The sequence below is a fragment of the Xenopus laevis genome, chromosome 4S (assembly GCF_017654675.1).
Source record: "Xenopus laevis strain J_2021 chromosome 4S, Xenopus_laevis_v10.1, whole genome shotgun sequence".
In the NCBI taxonomy this organism is placed as follows: Eukaryota; Metazoa; Chordata; class Amphibia; order Anura; family Pipidae; genus Xenopus; species Xenopus laevis.
In genome coordinates, this window is record NC_054378.1 from 54,945,474 (window position 1) to 54,968,794 (window position 23,321).

The 23,321-nt window shown below is 39.3% G+C and overlaps 2 protein-coding genes across 2 annotated transcripts in view; one reads left to right on the forward strand and one right to left on the reverse strand.

Moving 5' to 3' along the window:
• usp1.S (ubiquitin specific peptidase 1 S homeolog) overlaps window positions 1-3,119 on the reverse strand; it is a 27,807-nt gene extending 24,688 nt beyond the window's left edge. The window contains 1 exon segment of the mRNA NM_001094172.1: window positions 3,094-3,119. The gene's annotated coding sequence lies outside the window, so the exon portion shown is untranslated.
• Window positions 3,028-15,094, forward strand: tmem208.S (transmembrane protein 208 S homeolog). The gene is made up of 6 exons (XM_018260612.2): window positions 3,028-3,183; window positions 5,665-5,760; window positions 8,419-8,478; window positions 9,458-9,594; window positions 12,233-12,317; window positions 14,655-15,094. The coding sequence occupies exons 1-6, from the start codon at window positions 3,178-3,180 to the stop codon at window positions 14,793-14,795; spliced, it is 525 nt and encodes a 174-aa protein (XP_018116101.1). The 5' UTR covers window positions 3,028-3,177; the 3' UTR covers window positions 14,796-15,094.
• Window positions 15,095-23,321: the final 8,227 nt, after the last annotated feature.

The window sequence follows — 23,321 nt, forward strand, 5'->3', positions numbered from 1 at the left end:
TCTTGCAGAGCAGTTACTTCTCCAATAGTGAACCCCTCACACAGAGTCACAGGATCATCCCTTTCCAGGGTCACTCACCTCCCGGTCCTAGCAGCCCAACATATGCGCTACGTCCCCCTGCCCTACTCCGGGTAGGAATTCCCTTTTCACCTTCTGGTCCTACCTGTCCGGCATACATCCTATGCCCCTCTGGCCTACTCTAGATAGGAATTTCTTTGCCCCTCCATCAGGACGTCCGTGTCTCCTAACACTGCTGCCTTCACTGGCAAAGCCTTGGCTCCTAAGCCACTATCTCCTCGTTTGGGGTCTTGGCTACCCATTCTAGTTATCATCTAACTATTTGAAGTACCAAATGGAACATTTTCTAATTGGACCAGTGTTGTTAGTGGAGTACCGCAGGGCTCTGTACTAGGTCCCTTGCTTTTCAACTTGTTTATTAATGACCTGGAGGAGGGCATTGAAAGTACTGTTTCTATTTTTGCAGATGATACTAAATTGTGCAGAACTATAGGTTCCATGCAGGATGCTGCCACTTTGCAGAGTGATCTGTCTAAATTGGAAAACTGGGCAGCAAACTGGATAATGAGGTTCAATGTTGATAAATGCAAGGTTATGCACTTTGGCAAAAATAATATAAATGCAAGTTATACACTAAATGGCAGTGTGTTGGGAGTTTCCTTAAATGATAAGGATCTAGGGGTCTTTGTAGATAACAAGTTGTCTAATTCTGGGCAGTGTCATTCTGTGGCTACTAAAGCAAATAAAGTTCTGTCTTGCATAAAAAAGGGCATTAACTCAAGGGATGAAAACATAATTATGCCTCTTTATAGGTCCCTGGTAAGGCCTCATCTGGAGTATGTAGTGCAGTTTTGGACTCCAGTCCTTAAGAGGGATATAAATGAGCTGGAGAGAGTGCAGAGACTAAGTGCAACTAAATTGGTTAGAGGGATGTAAGATTTAAATTATGAGGGGAGACTGTCAAGGTTGGGGTTGTTTTCTCTGGGAAAAAAGGCGCTTGCGTGGGGACATGATTACACTTTACAAGTACATTAGAGGACATTATAGACAAATAGCAGGGGACCTTTTTACCCATAAAGTGGATCACCGTACCAGAGGCCACCCCTTTAGACTAGAAGAAAAGAACTTTCATTTGAAGCAACGTAGGGGGTTCTTCACAGTCAGGACAGTGAGGTTGTGGAATGCACTGCCGGGTGATGTTGTGATGGCTGATTCAGTTAATGCCTTTAAGAATGACTTGGATGATTTTTTGGACAGACATAATATCAAAGGCTATTGTGATACTAAGCTCTATAGTTAGTATAGGTATGGGTATATAGAATTTAATTAAAAGTAGGGAGGGGTGTGTGTGTATAGATGCTGGGTTTTCATTTGGAGGGGTTCAACTTGATGGACTTTGTCTTTTTTCAACCCAATTTAACTATGTAACTACCTAGTACTTACACTTGTAGCCCTAGCACTATCTATTTCCAGCTGTGTTCACCAACCATCCAACCATGGGTGTGGTTCCCCTTTAAATACCATTCCCAATTAGTCATCACCCTAACATTTACTTTGCATGAGCTGCTCTTACTTCTGCCTTTCCCCTGCTAATCTCATGTAACCTCCTTAAAGGACCAGTAACACAATTTTTAAAAATAAAAAAAACAAATGCATACATATTACTTACCTCCAATATGCTGATCTTTCCTGCTGTTTGGATAAGACATAGGAAAAAACTCAAACCGGCACTGTCCCACGGTGTCCAAGGGGTCTCCGCCATCTTCTTGCTGGTTCTCCTTCTCTTCTCCCCTACGTGCGCGCTGCTGTCTCTCTCTTCCTGGACTGACGTCACTTCTGGATGCTTTTCTCTGCTCACGCTCACAGCTGACAGCCGTTCTGTTACATTATCTCCCTGCTCTTTTGCCCAGCAGTTATGTTCACTCCTCCAGCATGTCTCTCTCTCCCCCTCCAGAATATTTTTGTCAAGATAATTTATCTCTCTTTTCCCCGCACCCTTTATCTCCCCTCTCCCGGCACCCGTTCCTCCTCCTCAGGCTTTTGTAACTCTGCACCGTTTGTGTCACCGCAGTGTTTCCCTCCCCTCTGCCGGCAGCCTTTCTGCCCCCTTAACTTTTCTCTCTGCTGCGCATTTCTCCCCTCAGTCTCTCTGCCAGCAGCTTTTCTGTCCCCTAAACTTTTCTCCCCGCAGTCTTTCCTACCTGAGCATTTCTCCCCTCAGCCTCTCTGCCGGCAGCTTTTCTGTCCCAGCCTCTCTCTCCACGCAGCGTTTAAGTGCCTGCAGTATTCTGTCCTCTCAGCCTCTCTCTATCTGTGTGTGCAGCGTTTCAATCCTCAGTCTTTCTCTTTGCGCAGAAGTTCGCTCACCACTGCTTGCTTGGATGTTACCGGCTGCTCTGTGTTTTGACTTCCGGTTTCCCTACTTCCGGTTGTGTGTACAGAAACTGCGTCGGGAGTGCACACTGGTCGCCTTTTCGCCGTTTTCCATGTAATGGAGGAAAGGTATTTTGATTTATTTTTTTAAAAAAGCGCTAGGTGTGTTATATTAATTTATTAGGGCATGCCCATTATTTTTAACATGTAGAATGGATTTCTCAAATAAAATTTTTTGACGTTACTGGTCCTTTAATTCACTTGTTTGACACCACTGCCATCTTGTGGTGATTTTTGCACATTGCAGCTTTAAACAATCATTCAACATTTTCAATCATTTTAACATTTGACATCATTCAAACATTCACTTAACACATGCAATGTACACATATTCCGCACACAAACCCAATCACCCTCTTACACCCTTTCAAGAGATGTGAATGAAATGCAACCATGATTCCGGATATGCCTGTCCAAAGTGGAAACCAGGAGGAGAGTTACTGCTTAGATCCAAAGTGAACTTAAGAAAATGAAAGACGAACTCTTTTATATGTTGGTGTTGAGTTGACAGCGGTGTTCTTCAATTACTCTTACACATGTACTGAGATAAACCAGCTAATTACTACGTGTAATTGCCTCCGTGTCTCCAATCTTTCTCAGCGTGCAATTGAACTAGGAAACCTGGCGGAAACAACGTGTTACCCGATTGCCACGTCATCAGCTTGCGCCGGAAGTCTGTGCATTGCTGAGTCGGTGCTAGTGTTCGCTTGAATACCCGGCGCAGCCATGGCGGTGAGAGAACATTGTTATGGGGGATAGACGAACAGCATAGGGCGAGCGAGAAAGCGGACACGTTTTCTCGGTGGTTTTAATGAAGCTGAATGACGATATCATAATGTTCAATGTATTTTACACATGACAAAATCTTTCACGCCTCTGCTGGAGAGTTACTAGTACTGCACGCGTATAACCATAACTTGTAAAGTTGACGAGGTTTGAATTTGAAAAGGTTTTGTGAGCAATAATATCCAGTTTGCCCGATGGATAAAAGGACGACGCCGTAGCAGTTCATGGAAGTGTAGAATAGAAATACATAATGGAGCGTTTTTGCTATTTCACGGATTGGGCTCCACAGCCAGTCAAGCCCCGCACTGTACATTTCCCTAAAAGTAGTTTTTCAGTTAAAGAGCGATCTGATTTCCTAATGGGCTTTTTGATCCTGCACAAAATAAGTTATTTAATTAGTTTTTGGGAGTGGTCCAACTTGAGAGGTAAAACTAACAAAAGCTGGATGACAGCAGCCTGTCAAAGTGAAGATCTATTTTTAAAGGGAGTAGTTCACCTTTTCAGCTTGAACTTGCTCTGCAAAGACTTTCAGGCAGTGGTGAAATCAGTTCAACTTTATTCTACATATAAAATCCAGACGTGTTTCGAGTTTTGGCACATGCAGGCATAGGCATTTTTGTAGTTCACCTTTGCCTAAAAAAAGGTTTAACATTTCTAGCAAAAGAAAACACCTAATCCCGGGAAGTTGTATCATCATCATCATTATCATCATCATTTATTTATATAGCGCTGTCAAGATACACAGTGCTTATAAATGCCTCTGGAGTAGGAGGTTGGACATTTTCTGCTCCACTGTCATAAGACCTTTGTTTCCAGTAGGAGCTACGGCTGCGCAAGATTCTAGTACTTCTGTGCATGTTTTGTTTTCCTTACTTGATCAAATGGTATTGTATGGGCAGCCGTCATTGCAGAATGTATGCTGTGCTAATTAATTAGGAAGAGCCAAGACATGTGCAGTAGGTGCAGATTGCGCTGCCCTGTGCTATAGATGTAACAATTACGATCTTTCTTGGAAAATATCTTTCCAAGAAAGATCGTTTGTTTCAATACACACGTGCAGAGCTGAATTGTCTGATATACATGTAGAAACAGGGCCGGAACTAGGGGTAGAGTAGTCATGTGCCTAGGGTGCAAAGGTGGATGGGCACCAGGCACATACTTACTCCTACACCTAGTCCGGGCCCTTCTCTGCCGACCGCCTACTTGTTGTCATCTATGTGCGATAGCGCGTTGCTCCGCACATGCTCACAAGCGTCTTTTTGCACAAGTGCCTATTCGCACACCAGGATCTATTCGCGCACACGCGAGCACCCAGACGGTGCAGCAGCCGGGCAGGCTGCCTAGGGCAGGGTAGAAACAATAGAATTCTACCTATATCTGATGATTCAGCACTAACAATGGATGGTGTTTGGGTGCCTTCAAAGGCACCCGATTGAAATTTTCCATCCAGCCCGAATGTAGCGAACAGCACCAGCTTCCATATAGCTACCTTGTAGCCGCCCTCATGCAAGTCAGAACATGTACGAAAAACAGCACCAAGAGTCTTTGCAAAAAAACAACTTGTATTATGCACAAATGATGTTTCAGTCCCCATGCCATAATGCAAGTTTTTTTTGCAAAGACCCTTGGTGCTGTTTTTCATACATGCTCTGACTTGCATGAGGGCGGCTACAAGGTTGTTGTTTTTTTTTGAAGGGACTCTTGCCAAGCTCTCTGAAGTGAAATACAGATTTATCAAAATGTGAGAATAAAACTCACCCATCAACCCATATCTATCAATAGATGTGTCCATATTAGTTAAACAGTTTTAACCTGTATTATTCCTGATTGGTAGTTATGATAACTGGACTGGGACAATTTTTCCTAAATACCTATCCCTCAATTAGGTTTAAGTATCAAGTGATTGTAAGGCAAACTAAATTAAATATTGTTGAAGTAATTGACAGTTCTAGAGGTTTAGCACCATTATATTCATAGCCCTATGTATACGCCAAGGTTAAGCCCCCTCTATATAGCAGATTACAAATTATTGTTTAGCAGTTATATTATAAATGTACCACTTTTCTTGCTTTACCACAAAAATAGTTTATTCTTATTGGGGCAATGTCCATTAAATACTGTTTTGGCATAGTTACTACTGACCACAAAAGGACACATACTCTCTAGCTCAATGTTCCCTCCAAGCTGTGCGCACACACATTTTGAGGCCAGCACACACTACAAATTGTTGTGCACACAAAGAATTTTGTGTGAAAACACATTTTGTATCAATTCTGACCTGAGAACACCGTTTTTAAAAACTGGGCACACAAGTATAAAATGTGCGCACAAAATCATTTTATTTGCGGACATAGCTGAGAAGGAATTGAAGAACATTGGCTATGCCTGGCAGAAAATCACAATTACATATGCTTTTTTTTTTTACAGTCCAAGGGTAAGGTTGGAACAAAAGGAAAGAAGCAGATTTATGAAGAAAATAAGGAGACATTAAGTTTCTACTTGCGCATCATCCTTGGGGCTACAGTAAGCACTTTAGAGACCTTTTCTTCCCTTCTTAGTCTGTTCTGTACTCTGTATTCCCACCAGCGTCACTCATGTACATACCACACACCTACTACAGTCTAATCCTGATTTTAATTTTCTCTTCATTTTGTGCCATTGCTCATGGGCACACACATTTCAATGTGTTTTAATTGCTACTTTTTCTTGGGTTTTACAACAAATTTTATGTCAAATTGTTTTCCTGTCCCACCCCTAAGAAATACCTGTTTGTTCTCTGGGAATGTTTTTTTAAAGGAATTGTTCAGTATAAAAATAAAAACTGGCTAAATAGATAGGCTGTGCAAAATAAAAAAAAAAATGTTTCTAATATAGTTAGTTAGCCAAACATGTAGGGGCACATTTACCTAGGGTCGAATATCGAGGGTTAATTAACCCTCGATATTCGAACGTCGAAGTAAAATCCTTCGACTTCGAATATCGAAGTAGAAGGATTTACCGCTATTCCTACGATTTTAATCCATCGATCGAACGAAATTCCTTTGATCAAAAAAACCTTGGAAAGCCTATGGGGACCTTCCCCATAGGCTAACATTGGCCTCTGTAGGTTTTAGGTGGCGAACCAGGGGGTCGAAGAATTTTTTAAAGAGACACTACTTCCTGCTCTACCTCTTGGTTTACACTGACTGGTTACCAGGCAGTAACCAATCAGAGACTTGAGGGGGGGGCCATATGGGTCATATCTGTTGCTTTTGAATCTGAGCTGAATGCTGAGGATCAATTACAAACTCACTGACCAGAAATGTACCATGTGGCCCCCCTTCAAGTCACTGACTAACTCAGAGTTATAGAGCTGAAAAGCAGGAAGTAGTGTTCTGGCTATTATGTTACACATCCAGTCACACATTTTTGCCTAACTAACTATTTTTTATTTTGCACAGCCTATCTATTTACCCAGTTTTTATTTTTATACTGAACTGTTCCTTTAACGGAGAGTACCAAGTAAACCTTGTCATTAATGCAGTAACGTTTTCTAGAGTTGCTTTAGAGGAGCAGTATGCCCCCCTTATTTAGCATGAGGTTATTGGGCTTGTGTTTTTTTTTTTTTTTGTTTTAATCAGGAAAAAAACTTTTTTTTTTAAATTTCTTAAACTGAACAGGGAAATTGAAGCTACTCCATGTTATATCCTTGCAAGGTAGATCATTAGATTACTAGTACAAAGATAATCCCCTGCATAATGAACTTCTGCTTCTCTGTGCATTCATAATCTAATTATCTACCTCACATGGATCAAATCGGTAGTAGCTTCAGTCTATCTGCTTGAATGGTAAGCTCAGGTAATAACAGAAACAGTTTTTGTGATTAAAACAAAAGACGTAATGTATCTTTAGGGCAGGGGCACACAGGCAGATTTGGGGAGATTTAGTCACCTGGCAACTAATCGCCTCTTCTTCGGGGCGACTCTCCCCGAACTGCCTTCCGCCGGCTATGAGAAAACGCCAGCGCAATTACACTCGCGGCACTTTGATTTCGTCTCACGAGGAAACTTTGGGCGACTTTGGGAATCGAATCGCTGCAACTGCATTGCCGCAGTCGATTTTTCATTTTAGCAGACGGGAGGCAGTTCGGGAGATTGTCGCCCTGAAGAAGAGGCGATTAGTCGCCAGGCGACTTAATCTGCCCTATTTATTTAACTAGTTTTTAACAAGGGGTTATATTGCCCCTTTAAACTATTTCCCAGAGTTCAAAAAATTCAAGGAAATGTGGAATATTTCTGTAATTGCTGTTATTAGCCTACACGATCATTACACATCCAGATGTATACAATTTAAAATATGTGCGGATGCTGTTTCTCACTGTAAATTGTTTTCTTGGAGTGGTAAACAAGAATAATTTTTAAAATTGGACTTCCTGTTGCATAGCATGATAATAAATGAATTCAACTAATTAGCATATATATTATTACATACTTTTCTCACTGCTGTGTATTGGGGTTTTAGTTAAAAATTTGGCTTTTGTTATTTGACATTTACCATAACATAAGCAAATCTGTGTTCATCTAAAATATGATCTAAAAAGCAGACCAAACCAGCTCCTTGCTGGGAGGGGCAAGGCGTAAGTTTGTCTTGTGCTCCTCAAGAGATTAAACTATAAACATACACAATTCTTTTTGCTGGACTTATAGAATGTTTAATGAAACCGCAAAACCTTACTTGCAAAATAGTAATCATTGAACAAATACCAAATATATAAGTATACACAGTGTCGACTGGCCCACCGGGACACGAGGAAATCTCCTGGTGGGCCCTCTTGCTTCTAACCATTTGACTTTTTTTCATGGCCATTCCCTATTTCTTTATGTGGGAAACAAAGAGGCTTAATAATGAAAGTAGAGCATATAGTAAGTAGGTATAAAAGACTATCAGAATAAAGAGGTTGAGTGAGGAGAGGAGGAATAATAGTTTGGAAAGTGGGCCCGTGGTCTAAGGTTTTCTGGTGGGCCCCTGGCATTTAGTCCGACACTGAGTGTACATGTTAAAATATATTGCGCTAAAAAATTTCAAAGGGATATTTTTAGAAAATTAGTTAGCTTTCAAAGAGGTTCTTATATTGGTGTTGGTAATGTAAGACTTGTGCAAACCATGGTGCGGTTACCTTATTGTATATCTACATTTTTTTAGGTGTTATGTGGAACTATTAATCTGGGAATGTTTTACAGCTCTTCAAATTTCTGGACTTGGGTAAGTATGAAAGTTAGAGCTATTATTAAGAGGACTTGATTTTGTCATTGTACAGTGCTTAACATCATAACTAAAAAGTTTGCATTGTAAGGTTGCTGATAAAAAAATATATTGCCACAAAAAGAGCCCTATACCACATAATCTTGACAGTTAACACATGAAAATTAAATCTTAAAATACAAATATATGGTGTAAAGCTTGGATTATATTATGTATGTTCAAAAAAAGCCTTTTAGCATTCTCTTACTAAACGCAAACATTAGGGAAATAAAATTCCCTACTTCAGGAGCTGAGGCAGAAATCAACACAAATCGCTTACTACCAACCCAATCCTATCGGTTTACAAAACATATACATTCAGAGCTATTTATATAATAATGTATATGCTTCAGTAGTAAAAGTTTTCATCAGAGGAATTGGTGTGATGATGTTTTTGGCTTGAAAAGTAGCTAAACAAGCAGCAAAATCAGAGCTAGCTAACTGCTTCCGTATAGACAAAATAGAACTCATGTTATGGCACTGCATTTTTGACTGTAGTTGAAATGACAATGTGTGAGATTCTTGTTAATTTTTTCAATTTCTGAAGTGTTTTGAATTTCCTTTGTTTAGTGACAACATAGAGCATGTGAATACATGTGTATCCAGTGGACTTTTATTGTACTTTAGATTGAAGGAATTTAACTTCTTGTAGCCCACCTCACTCTAAACTTGTTGCTCCATCATATGTGCTTTTAAAGACTAGGCCATAGAGTAGTTATTAATAAATTACTGGCATGGCGTGTCGGATACTAGCATTGCAGCCTCCGTACAAGTCAAGCTGTTAATATATTAACAGGTAATATAACTACAAAATATTTCACCTCGTGGCAGTCTAGAGCAACTGCATGTTTTGCTGTATATTGTATGCAGTACCAGCATTTCAGATCATTTTACTCTGTTTTGGAGGGATATCATAAATTGTTCATTTCCTTTTGTTCAGGCAACACTGGTGTTCAGTGGAATAGTGTATGCTGGAGCTTATCGGTCTATGCGAAGCATGGCCCGGGCATCTTTTTCAGAAGATGGAAGCCTTCTAGATGGAGGAATTGACCTAAACATGGAGCAAGGAATGGCAGAGTGAGTGCATTCTCACCCAGGTGAGCACCAGCTGCTCCCTCCTTTTACGTTTACGTTTTTTAACCTTGTAAACATGTATTTTTGCTATGGTTTTTGTGTATTACCTAAGAATGCATTAAGGTTTAGATACTTAAAGGACCAGTAACATCAAAAAAATGAAATTGTTTTAAAATAATAAAAATATAGTGCAGTGTTGCCCTGCACTAGTAAAACTGCACTAGTAAAACTGCTTTCTTCAGAAACACTACTATTGTTTATATAAATGAGGGAGAAATGAAAGGAGAAAAGGCTCAGGTTACACAGCAGAAAAGCTCTGTAGAACAATGTTATCTGTTATACACTAAAGAGAAGCTGACATCAAAAGTTTTTTTTTTAATTTTCTTTATTTGAAGTTACCAATAGGTCATGCTGAATGTTTTCTTTTTAAAGTTGTTTTCACTTAATAAATCCACTGTTCAGTTCTGCACCGGGCTGTCAGCCCACACTGTAGCTTTCTCCTGCTGCCCATCAAGAGGAGCTTCTTGTTCAGTTTCCCTTCCTTTGAGCCAGCTTCTACTCCTTGGAACTTACTGATTCTGTCCCTGGTTTCTCTTCGTCTGCAGCCTGTGAGTTTCTTTTACTTCAGCTCTGCCTCTACCTCTCTCCCCTCCAGTGTGTTGCCTGCCTGCTTCACCGGGCTCTCTCTGCTCCAAAGTACTCTCTTACCACCACCACCACCACCACCACCTTTCTCCTTACATACAGAGAATCAAGTTCTGCTAAAGCAGTATTAACAATTTCCTTACCATCCACTCTCTTCAATCTCCACAAGCAAGCTTGTATTTCAATATTTCACATGCACATGGAGAAGTAAGGGCAGCAGAACTCCAGAACCAGCAGACCTTCAGGATTAGCTGCTGTGTTTTTTGTTTTTTTTCTGGAGGCGTTCACGTTGCAGTATGGATGTGAAGAGGGGAAAAATGTCTCCTTCAATTAAATAATTTCAATCCGCTCGTACAGGTAATAGACTGATCGCTAAAAACTTTTTCCACCACAGGTAGCAGGCTAATAACTTTACCAAAATTATGACAGGATGAAAAAAAAAACTTTTATTGGCATCAGAATCACTATAACCTGTGCCATATAGCCTTTTTTCAATTTCCGCCATTGCTATTCAGCAGCGTGTTTATATGAACTATAGCACACAAGAATGAAGCGCTCACCTCCGTCTCTTTTCCCTTGAGGACCAGGTGCTTAGCAGTCAATATCCCACTCTGCCATGGGTATCAATCATATACAATGTCCAACAGACCGCAGCACACTGACACGTTGTTTCTTGTGAAACTTTTGTGATTTATTGGCTCAGTAGACAAAACATTTTTTGTCTACTGAGCCAATAAATCACAAAAGTTTCACAAGAAACAACGTGTCAGTGTGCTGCGGTCTGTTGGACATTGTATATGAACTATAGCAGTGTTTCATTACTTTAAAACACTTTCACTTTTTGGTGTTACTGTTCCTTTAAATATGTGTATCTTCTTTTCTAGAACAGCTCACATGCACAATAGGGAAAATATTGTTGTATTTATCCTAGATCAAGTATTCAGTTATTCACGAAGGCACATGAGGCCCCTCCAGTCTATCCTTAACCCAGTAGTAGTATTGCAGCTGATGCTGTGACATGGTTTAAGGTCCCGGGAGCTGGTTGCATCAGTTGATGCTGGAGGTGGTGCGATCCCACTGCACTGGACTATTTTTATTTGAACAGTCTGTGGAGGAATCTTGCCACCCCCAGCATAGTGTGAAACCACAAAGCAGTGCAGCTCATGCACCATACTCTCCCCTCCATGACAGCTGGTATTGCTAGGCTTGGGTTGGGTTTTGACATGTGGGTACCAATTTAAAATAGATCTAGATATTTTAAGGGAACACAAACTTGATTATACTTTGCACTTGCCTTGACATGTTTGGATCTATTTCAAGTGACAAAAAGCTTTGGAAATGTGCACATCATGATAAGAAAATATTTTTCTTATAAAGCTGCTCTATATAACTACTTTGTTGTTTTTTTTGTATGCTGAATTTCCAAAGCAGTGATGTCCACCTTTCCAGTGTAGTGGGCCAATGTATACTAAAATGGTGTGATCTGTGTAACCCATGATGAGTAAATAAAACCGAGGTCTCTAATCTTTTGACCTCGTAGCCACATTCATATGTAGAAAGCAAAAAAGTTCATGGAGGCTGAACGATATGAGCTGTGATTGGCTGTTTTTAAGCAACACGTGGTCTTCCACTTTGCGGCATCCTCTGACTTACAGTGTCCTTTTTTACCTCCAATACTTGCTTGCAAACTAAGATTTCTTTAATGAGTACTTGCTTTTAGGTCACTGGGAGCATCATCTTGGCAATGATGAGCATCATATTGCTCACAGGCCACTAGTTGCAATTCACTGATATAAGCAAACCATTTTATTGAAGGGGTGTACCTGACCTGAATGTTGAATATCCCTAATCTATCTATTTCTATCATTTGCAATTTGTATTCAACAGGGAATTGTAAACCAGTCATTTTACACTAGAACATTTGCAGCTTTTGTACATTTTCTGTTGATCATATCTTTATTCCAGTGTTTCTGACCTCTGTTACTTTCGTCCTTAGACATCTCAAGGATATTGTGTTGCTGACAGCAATTGTACAGGTCCTTAGCTGTTTTTCCCTGTACTTCTGGTACTTCTGGATTTTGGTAAGATGTGTCCCAAACATGGTTCACCATATGCTTTAGGAAATAGTAAAAAAAAAACACTTTATTAACACTTGTTAATACTGTTAATATTTTGTATCTGGCACCTAATTAAAGGTATAGGATCCATTATCCAGAAACCATTATACAAAAAGCTCTAGCTCAAAATTATGGGTTGACCATCTCCCATAGACTCCATTTTAATCAATTTTAAAAAAGATAATCATAAAACTAAAATAAAAGACTAACTATATTAGATTTTTTTTTTATTTTGCACAACCTATCTATTTACCCAGTTTTCTTTTTTTACACTAAACTGTTCCTTTAATGTTTACATGATTTTCTATTAGACTTAAGTTATGAAGATCCAAATTAAGGAAAGATCAGTTATCCGGGAAAACCCAGGTCCCAAGCATTCTGGATAATAGGTCCCATACTTGTATTGAACACATCATCGTTTTTCACAGAAAATATATTTCTAATGGGACTATTGACATGACATTTACACCAGATGTCGGCAACAACCCAAGTAATCCACACACATAAAGAACTCAAAAAAAGAACTCCGAAAAAGTTCATAAGTTGTTGTGTAGGAAAGTGGAATGACCCAGGGAATAAGTATTGAACACGCCTACAGAAATGTATCGAATTCTTAGTAGAAAAGACTTTGCTGGTAATGATGGCTTCAAGATGCCTCCTGTATGGAGAAACTAGTCACATGTATTGCTCAGGTGTGACTTTGGCTCATTCTTCCACACAAAATGTCTTCAAATCTTGAAGGTTCTGGAGGCTTCTACTATGAACTCTGATCTTCAGTTGCTTCCATAGATTTTCAATTGCATTCAAGTTAGGTGATTGACTAGTCCATTCTAGCAGCTTTATTTTCTTTTGGTTTCTTTTTGGTTTGAAACCAACTGACAGTTTCCCTGTGTGTTTGGGATCATTGTCTTGCTGAAATGTCCACCCTCGTTTCAGCTTTAGCATCCTGGTAGATGGCAGCAGATATTTATCAAGAATGTTCCGTTACATTTTTCCATTCATCCTTTCTTCAATTATATTAAGTCTGCCAGTACTATATGCTGAAAAACAGCCCCACACAATGATGTTCCACATCCAAACTTCACTGTTGGTATGGTGTTTTTGGTGTGAGGTGCAGTGCCAGTTCTCCTCCAAACATGGTGTGTGCAATGACGTCCGAAGAGCTCAATTTTGGTCTCATCTGACCAGACAATATTTTCCCAGAATTTCATTGTCTAAATGTTGTGCAGCAAACTAAACAAGCTTCAACATGCTTTTTCTTCAGCAGCGGAGTCTAGTGTGGGGAGCGTGCGTAGCAGCCATGTTGTTGAGTACATTGTTTTCTTTGAAACAACTATACCTTCTAATTCAAGGTATTACTGAAGCTCTCCACTAGTGATCCTTGGCTCTTGGACAACTGTTCTGATTATTCTTTTAACTTCTCTGTCAGAAATCTTGCGAGAGGCACCTGACTGTGGCCAGTTTAGGGTGAAATTATGTTCTTCCACTTCCGGGTTATGGCCCCAAAGGTGCTCACTGGAACATTAAGAAGTTTAGAAATATGTCTGTAACCAATGCCATCAGCATGTTTTGCAACAATTATGTTTCAAAGGTCTTGGGAGAGCTCTTTGCTTTAACCATCATGAGATACTTCTTGTGTGATACCTTGGTAATGAGAAACCTTTTTACAGGTCATCAATTAGGGCTAAATCAGCTGATAATAATTTGCACTTATAGGGGGCAGGATTGCTTTCTAAATACTGACAGATTTCAGCAGGTTTCCTGACGTTCCATACCCTTGCACCTCCTTTTCTTCATTTGTTCAGTACTTATTCTCTGTGTCATTCCACTTTGTTACACATAATTTAATTTATGGACTTGTTTGTTTTGAGTTCTTTGTATGTGTGGATTACTTGGGTTGTTGCCCACATCTGTTGTATATTTCAGGTCAATAGCCCCATTAGAAATATGTTTACTGAGAAAATCGTTGACGTGTTCAATACTTTTCACTGTTGTATGTCTAAATCACATAATTAGGGATTTTTCTTGCTTAATTAATTTGATTTGTTTTACATATAAATACCCACAAAACCGTTATAATGGTAGGGAGTGTTGAACTTCCATTTTGCATTAAACATTATTAGGAACTTCTACAGTGAGTATAAAGCAAATATTTATAGTTGCCAAACACACTAACCCACTCAAGATAATCTCTAAAATAAAATATATATGTTGTCCCCTTATTACACTTAAAATGATTATTTTGTCTCCAGTCTGTTTATGTCCGTTCTTAACTAAATTTGTGTTTTGCATGTTTTTCAGGCTCCTGGTCGTGCACTGTATCTGCTCTGGATTAATGTTCTTGGTCCTTGGTTCACTGCTGATAATTCTTCTACAGTTCCAGAAGAACAAAATGAAAAACGGCAACGCCGTCAAGAACGAAGGCAAATGAAGAGATTCTGATAACTTTTTAATATCATTGGAGCTGAAAAGTCTTACGATAACAGACTGTGGGCAGTTTGTGCACTAAGAAAATGGAGACAGGGGCCATATATAAAAACATATATAAAAAATATAACAGATTTGTTAGTAAAGCTGCTGTTCCATAATTTTCAATCTGCAAAAGCCAGTATCATAAAACTTGGGTGTACAGATCTGGCTGGAGAATACGTTAATGGAGTTCTTTCAGGAACTGTTGGCACGCATGCTCGCTCCTCATTTTAAGACTGTACTGAAAGCCATAAAACCCACATTTAATATTACAACTCTCTGTTGCATTATTTTTTTTTTATTAGTTATGTTTACCTAAAGTTAAAAATAATATACAGGTATTGAAAAGGCCTTTTCTGGGAGTGACTGCATTTTTGGAAGTAAGGGTTTTTTGTCATGACATTCTAGAGTGATTATATAGTTTGTCCATTCTGGTCAGTTATGAACAGAAAAAAAGTAGTCCAAGTATAAAACTAAGAATAGTCTGTTTGCTTTTTTTTGCTTTTTTTAAGGATATACTCAAATGGATCATTCAAAACCATTAACTGTAACTCCTCTAGGTTTATAGCATGTCCATTTTCTTATGTAGGGTATTCCTAAAGCTTGCCCTGCTACACAACCCAATTCTAAACTAAACATCCTATTTTTACAAGTATTCGTTTTGTATAATCTTGTGGCCTAAATGCTTCAAGCAAGTGATCAAACAAAACTATTCAATGCTCCATCCAAAGTAATGCTCCACTTTCACATACAAAATGTGTTGTTTATATCTTATTACAGAGCTTCAGTTTTATTTTTTTATTAAAGGCATGTTATTATTTAAAAATAAATAAGCCTCTCTTCATGTAAAAGACCATTTGTGGTTAGAGTGATGCAGCTGTAGAAATTGATTCAATTGGTGAAAGTTTCAGCAGTATACATGGGATTACAAAAGTACAGATGAAGCACAAGTTATCCCAAAACTTTGTTTTTATGGGAAAAAATGCTCTTTGTTTTTTGTTTTTTTTTCAAAAATGCATTAGTTAATAATGCTGCTCCAGCAGAATTCTGCACAGAAATCCATTTCTCAAAAGAGCAAACAGATTTATTTATATTTAATTTTGAAATCTGCCATGGGGCTAGACATATTGTCAGTTTCCCAGCTGTCCCCAGTCATGTGACTTGTGCTCTGATAAACTTCAATCACTCTTTACTGCTGTACTGCAAGTTGGAGTGATATCACCCCCTCCCTTCCCCCCCCTCCAACACAAGAAAACAGCTGCCTGGTAGATCTAATAACAGCACTCAATAGCAAAATCCAGGTCCCACTGCAATACATTCAGTTACATTGAGTAGGAAAAACAACAGCCTGCCAGAAGGCAGTTCCATTCTAAAGTGCTGGCTCTTTCTGAAAGCACATGACCAGGCAAAATGACCTGAGATGGCTGCCTACCTGCCACTAACCATTGAGATCAAATAAAGTAGTAACAGAACAGATCAGCCGATGTTCTGCCCCTGACAGCAATTGTATGAAAGTTATGTCTGACAAAAGCTAGTGACAGTCTCCCACTGAAAATCGTACGATCGGCAATACATGTAGAGAGATTATTGGCAGCCAACAAATCTTTTAACCTGTCCGATCAACCGATCTCTGCGACGAAAAATGTTGGGACTCTCCACACACGGTCCGAAAATCATACGAATCCTCGATTCGTATGATCGGATCTTTGCATCTGGCCAGCTTAAGGGGGTCAGCTTTTGTTTGACACTAGGGTTTTCCTGCCTTATCTCTGCTTTTTCTCTGGAATGTGGATTTAGATGACTCTTTGATAACAACAAATAGAACACAATAGAGTATCTCTAGCAAGAATATATATATATATATATATATATATATATATATATATATAAATATATATATATATAGCAAATGGAGGATCAGCACACACTGTGGTTGAAGTGAAAAGGTGCTTTATTTTAATACAATGTTCATGTAAGAAAACAAGTCAGTTTTCTTACATGAACTATTACTGTTGGACTTTTCAATGTACTTTTAAGCTCAGTTTGGTTTGTAACAACACTTACTATTTTTCACCTTACAGACTCATGGTCTGAATGTTCCTCCAATACACTTGCAACTCTGTGAGTAAATTGTATCCTTAATTGTATATTACTTGTAATATGAAGTATCTGTATTTTGTATACCAAGTTTCGTTTTAAGGACTTGTTGATGGACACCTTTTGAGCATTGAGAGGGAACACTAACACCTGGTGGTGTAAAAAGAGATTACACTCAAGACCTTACTGTAAAAACACTGGAATGTTACTGACTTTGTATATACACTTCTAACATGGACATATGACGTCATCATGGTGCCAAAAAAAACACTAATGGGGGTGGGTATTTAAAGGCTATTTGGCTATACACATTATATCCTTGAGAAAGGTCCCAAGGAGGGACTGAAACGTCAGATTAACATGTAACATTGTATGAAAATAAAGCACCTTTGCACTTCAACCACAGTGTGTGCTGATCCTCCATTTGCTATTTACCTCATCTTTGATCCTGCACCACTGGCTTTGCATTGATTTGAGTGCTAGTACGGTTGGACAATATATGGAGATCCTCTCTACACTATCAATGCAACTTTGATTGTGCACCACCTGCAAAATAATCTGAGTGCTGGTGCTGTGGGATAGCATATATATATATAGATAGATAGATAGAGATAGAACAGGGGAAAAAAACTTGCACTCACAGGTCTTAGCGATGAAAATATAGGTGTTTATTAGCAAAAATTGACATCTTCAGGATGAGACTGCCCAAGTAAAGGACCAGCACCCAGGCAGATGATATAGAATGCGTTGTGAGTGCACCAGGTTGGACTGCCGAAGGGACTAAGGGTATAGTAAAGTATAAATTTACTCATTCCCTTATGTCCAATATGGCAGCACAATGAGAATTCAGAAGTAACTTGGGTGGGAATCATATTAGAGCCTTTTGCAAAATTCTGCTGCCGTAGGAAGCTCCCAGAGAGGCTAGGTCTACCCTGTAATGTTGGATGAAGGTGTTCAGGTTGCTCCAGGTAGCCGCTCTGCATATCGGATCCATAGACACCTCTGCAACTTCAGCGCAGGATGTAAAAAAAACTTTCCTCGTTGAATGCGTGTTCACCTTAAAGAGCAGAATACGGTTATCGTTAGTATCCTTAATCCACTAGGCTAAAAATGGTTTGGAAGTCTTCATTCCCTTGTTCTTCCTGATTTCCTCTGATCGTTTGACATAGGTTTTGAGGACTCTACCTACTGTACATCCAGAAGATGAAGATGGCTGTCACCTTGGGTATTTGACAGATAAGGCAAGACTTCTCCTGAAGACATCTCCTGATTTCTCCTGAAGACCTCTCCTGATTTATAAGGCATCAACCTTAGGTCTAAAGTTCTTAATATTACTCTATCTGCCAGGATAGGAAAACCGTACCCCTCAAACAATGTAGGTCTCTATAAAAAAATATTGCATAAAACAGCTCATATGTAAAACCCTGCTTCATGTAAATAAACCATTTTCATAATAATATATTTTTTTAGTAGTATGTGCCACTGGGTAATCAAGACCTTTCTACTTAAATGTTTTACCTTGGGCAGTGTGTTGTATATCTATGTACATCTGTGTATATTTCTCTACAGATGTGACATCTACCAAGAAACCCAATATCCAGAAAGCTCTGAATTATGGGGAAAGCCACCTCCCAAAGAGTCCTTTTAAGCAACTAATTACATTTTTTTGTATTATTTGTTTTCTCTCTGTAATAAAACAGTACCTTGTACTTGATACTAACTAAGAAATACAGTAACTAATTCACATTGGAGGCAAAACAAATCCATTGGGTTCATTTGCTGTTTAAATGATTTTTAGTGTACAAAGTATACTGATCCAAATTATGGAACAATCTGAAAAACCTAAAGGTGATGAAGATTCTGGATAACATATCCCTATGTATACCTATATCTATATTTAGATAGATGTATATACAGTGAAACCTATGTTTCACATCTGCTGATTGTTATTCTAAATTTTACCAATTTTGTTTTGGGCTGGTTGTTTGTGGAAGAGGACCCTTTTTTGACCTATACATCATTAATATCCAACAAGTTTTCAATATCAGGCCTTTCCAAGAGCCCCATACACAGGCAAGTCAATAAGTATGTAATAAGTAAGCATATTACATGTATAACTGCTGTAGAGTGCTGAGAGGGACATCATTAATACAAACAAACCTTACATTAGTTATTACGACCGGTATATTAATAAACAATAATTTTCTGGTAAAAGAGTCCCTTTTTATTGCTATGATTGATATGTGTGGCTATATCATGTCATCCAAACTCTTCACTCATTGTCAGGGCATTCCTTGCAGACCTTCTTTGTGGATAGATATTGTAAAATTTTGGACACTGCACCCAGGCATTTTTTGAACCTAATGACGAGAGTGCAGACTCCTCCACAGTCTAATATATATATATATATTAGACTGTGGAGGAGTCTGCACTCTCGTCATTAGGTTCAAAAAATGCCTGGGTGCAGTGTCCAAAATTTTACAATATCTATCCACAAAGAAGGTCTGCAAGGAATATAATATATATAATTCCACATATAACGGCACTCACCATATAAAGTATCACAGCTGGGTGCTAACCGTAATTCACATAAACCCAATATGAAAGCACTCACAGCAGATTTCATCAGTGTATAAAGAGGTTTATTCACCGCTCACATCTACGCGTTTCAACCCTCAATGGGTCGTCCTGATGACGACCCATTGAGGGTTGAAACGCGTAGATGTGAGCGGTGAATAAACCTCTTTATACACTGATGAAATCTGCTGTGAGTGCTTTCATATTGGGCTTATATATATATATATATATCCGGGCCGGAACTAGGGGTAGGCAGAAGAAGCACTTGCCTAGGGCGCAAAGGCACAGGGGCGCCAGGCACTTACCTCTTCTGATGCCTTCCCCTAGCTCGGACTGCTATCTTCATAAGCTGTGGCCGCGCTTCTACGAAGTTTACACACGCGCACTCGCGCATTTTCTGCGCATGCGCACTCGCCCGGTTTCTGCACATGCGCACTCGTGCGTCCTTTCCGCTCGCACACTTCTGCGCATGCGCGAGCGGTGGGGGGCGAAGTAGTTGGCCGGGTTGCCTAGGGCGCCCAGCTGAGTAGGCCCGGCACTGATATATATATATATATAGTAGTTCCCCAAGATTGACGCACTCCAGGACTTCATAATGCAGTTTAGAAAAGAAAATTTATTGTCAACATTTCGGTCCCGTTCTGAGCCTTTCTCAAGACATTACAATATATATAATATATATACACACTCAACTGTATAAAATGTGCACCAGCTCCAATTGTATAAACTGTGAGTAGTTGTGGCACTGACAACCCCTAATTTCTCTGTATTTGTAGTGACTTTTTTTAGTCTCACCGTCCATTTGCCAAAAAGTATAAATTCTAAAAAAGCCACATCTGTGGCAAAAGACACCTATCTAGCAGGGAGAGGCATTTGAAGTCATACTGTGTGTATTCCTTTTCAAAGGCTTTTCATCTGTCCCCTACTTTTCATTGACTTGCTAATCCACAAATCTGATTTTACCCACCAACAAAATGGCCGTATCCCTTAACTCTGGCGATATTTTTTATACTGGCTTTCGTTTTACTAGTTATTTGTGTGTTAAGTGTTACGGTGCGCTTGCGCTTGAATCATATGAAATATTTAAAATTGCAATATTAGGAATATGCTTACAGGCATTGCTGGAAGATGTGCGTCCGGTGGTTACAGTGTTTCCGTGACAGAACTGCAGTTAGTTTGTGTTTGTATTGCTATGGGTATGCTGGCTGGGCACTGGCTTTTCACGATTAAACCTCATTCCTTATAGTTTGTAGTCTGGTGTTTATGTGGTAAGTTTAATGTGAGTGGTCAGTGTGAACTGATGTTAGGTTATTGCGACTGAATGCCATTGCTGTGAGTTGTAAGAAAGATTTAAAATCTTGTCTGGGTACCTTGCTGTTCAGCTGTTTCTGTAACTAAGCTGTCCCTGTGGGGGTGAAATCGGTATTGATGATCAGGAAATCGACTGCAATTCCACCCTAACTTTCTAATCATGTCATATCATAGATGGGCTTTAAAGTTGCTATTGAGACAAGAATTTTTGTCTTGGTTTTTTTTTTTTTTCATCAACAAGCATATGCTTTCAGTTGTGTCTAAAACTGGCTGCCTGTAAGAGTGATTCACTTTATACTTTTCTATTTTATTTATGATTTCGATATTAACATTTCTATTCTGCCTGTTTCCATGCTAAATTGAAATTGCTATCAGTTTTTTTGGGGCCAATGACTGGTAACCACAAACACTGTAATGGTTCACCTGTGGTGTTTGTTTTTATATGTGTATAATAGAAACCTACTGACCGCACTCCAAGGAATGTTCTAACAGGATATAAATCAATCAAGTTTAAGTTTTATTTTGTCCAATGTTTCAGTTCCTCACAGGAACCTTTGTCAGGCAAAAAACCTGACCTGACAAAGGAACGACCATCAAGAAGATCATGGAAGACAGGGCGAACGTCATCCTGATTGTTTCTTGGTAGCCCAGGAGGCTTTGGTTCCCTCTGTTGTACCAGATGGCTCAGAGCCATTCAGGCTTCCGGTTACCCCAAATCTTCTTCACCAGAGGTCCATTGTCCACCCAAATCTGGAGAACCAACTCAAAATACACCAATGGCAATGGTGCTGTGCTAGAAATATTGACCCATTTAATATTTCTGAAGTTATCATTGTAGAATTCTTACAATCAGGAATCAACCACAAGCTTAGTGTGTCTACCATGTAAGGGCAAGTTACTGCTATTTCCGCCTTAACTGAGACTCATTGGGCTTCTTTCCCCTTAGTCAAAAGGTTCTTCAAAGGCCTCAGCAGAGTTCTTTCAGTCAACAGAACATGGGTTCCCCCTTGGGACTTATCTTTGGTACCAAAAGCCCTAATGGAAGATCTCTTTGAACCTCTTGAAGAGGCTTCATTTAAGATTCTGTGTTTAAAACGAGTGTTTCTACTAGCCATTACATCTTTTATCAGAGTCAAAAAGCTACATGCCCTTTTAGTCAAGCCGTCAAAGATCTTCTTTTACAAAGTTTTGAGAACAGCAGATTCCTTTCTCCCCAAGGTCACTTTCTCTTTCCACCAGAAACAAGATCTGATACTACCTACTTTTTTCCTAATCCCAAAAATGAGTAAGAGAAAAAAATGCACTCTTGATGTAGTGGGATGTCTCAAAATTTACTTGGATAAAGTGGCAAACTTCAGAAAACCAGATTCTCTACTGGTTACTACAACAGTCAGCAATCAGGAGAATAAAGCTTTCAAGAGGTCCATAGCAAAGTGGATCAAAGTATGCATCCAGATGGCCAACTTATTGCAGACTGCAACTATCCCAGAATCTCTGAAGGAACATTCCACTAGAGGGATGGCGGCGTCCTGGGCCTTCCATGCCCAGGTTTCCTCAGAAGAGATCTGCAGAGCCACAACATGGTCTTCCTGCTGTACCTTTGTGAAACATTACAAGTTTGACACCTTTCCGAGGAATTGGCTTGCTTTGGCCGTTCTATCCTTTTGGCTGCTACTAATAGATAATTACATGATATCCCTCCTTTGTGTGTGTACAGGAAAACAAAAAATCCTATCACACTTATCGTGATTTTTACTTCGTGGACTGGAGCATGGCAGTGGGCAGGGATTTCCATCCTTAGGATCTTGGTCTACAGTCAGAGATGGGGACGCAAGGTGGGGGAAGGCCTTTTATTGTAATTTCCTGTACGCCCTCAAGGCAGGGGGATTAACTTTCATGCCCACTGCCATGGTCCAGTCCAGGAAATGAAAATCACAGTAAGTATGACAGGATTTTCTCGTATACCTGTAAGTGTTGTGAGCAGGAAAGGCACCACACAGGTCAGCTATAAATCTAAGTGTGACAGAAAGCCCATAAAATCAGGGTGGTCACTGCTTGAAGCTCTTACAAAAAAATAACTTAAATAACGAGAATCCATTACCTAAATAAAATGAAGACGGAGCTGAAAAAAGCTCTATACAACAGTAACAATGATTTTCCGGTTTAGGTAAAAGTTGGGCTAGAAGGCGATATCGAGTGCCGCATGTTGGATCTTGCAGAGTGATACATTATTTTAGTAGACCAGAAGCGGAGTTATATTGCGGTATTTAATAAAGCATTGAAATAGTAAATTGTGTGCAGGCTATAGAGTGTTCTACAGTGGAAAAAAGGGTTGCAATTCCATTATCTTCTGACTTGTTTTACTCATGAGCTTTGAGAGTTTATTCATTGCATTCACAGTTCATTGCATTTTTGTTTGTTTGGTTTTTTTTGTTTTGTTTCTTGCACACAACATGCTCCTAAATTGCACATAAACGTAGGGACCCATGTATTAGCTGTACAAAATAGGTGAAT

Coding starts and splice junctions, on each gene's coding strand:
- tmem208.S (XM_018260612.2), top strand. Junction 5,761..8,418: donor GCATCATCCTTGGGGCTACA/GTAAGCACTTTA, acceptor ACATTTTTTTAG/GTGTTATGTGGAACTATTAA. Junction 9,595..12,232: donor ATGGAGCAAGGAATGGCAGA/GTGAGTGCATTC, acceptor TTTCGTCCTTAG/ACATCTCAAGGATATTGTGT.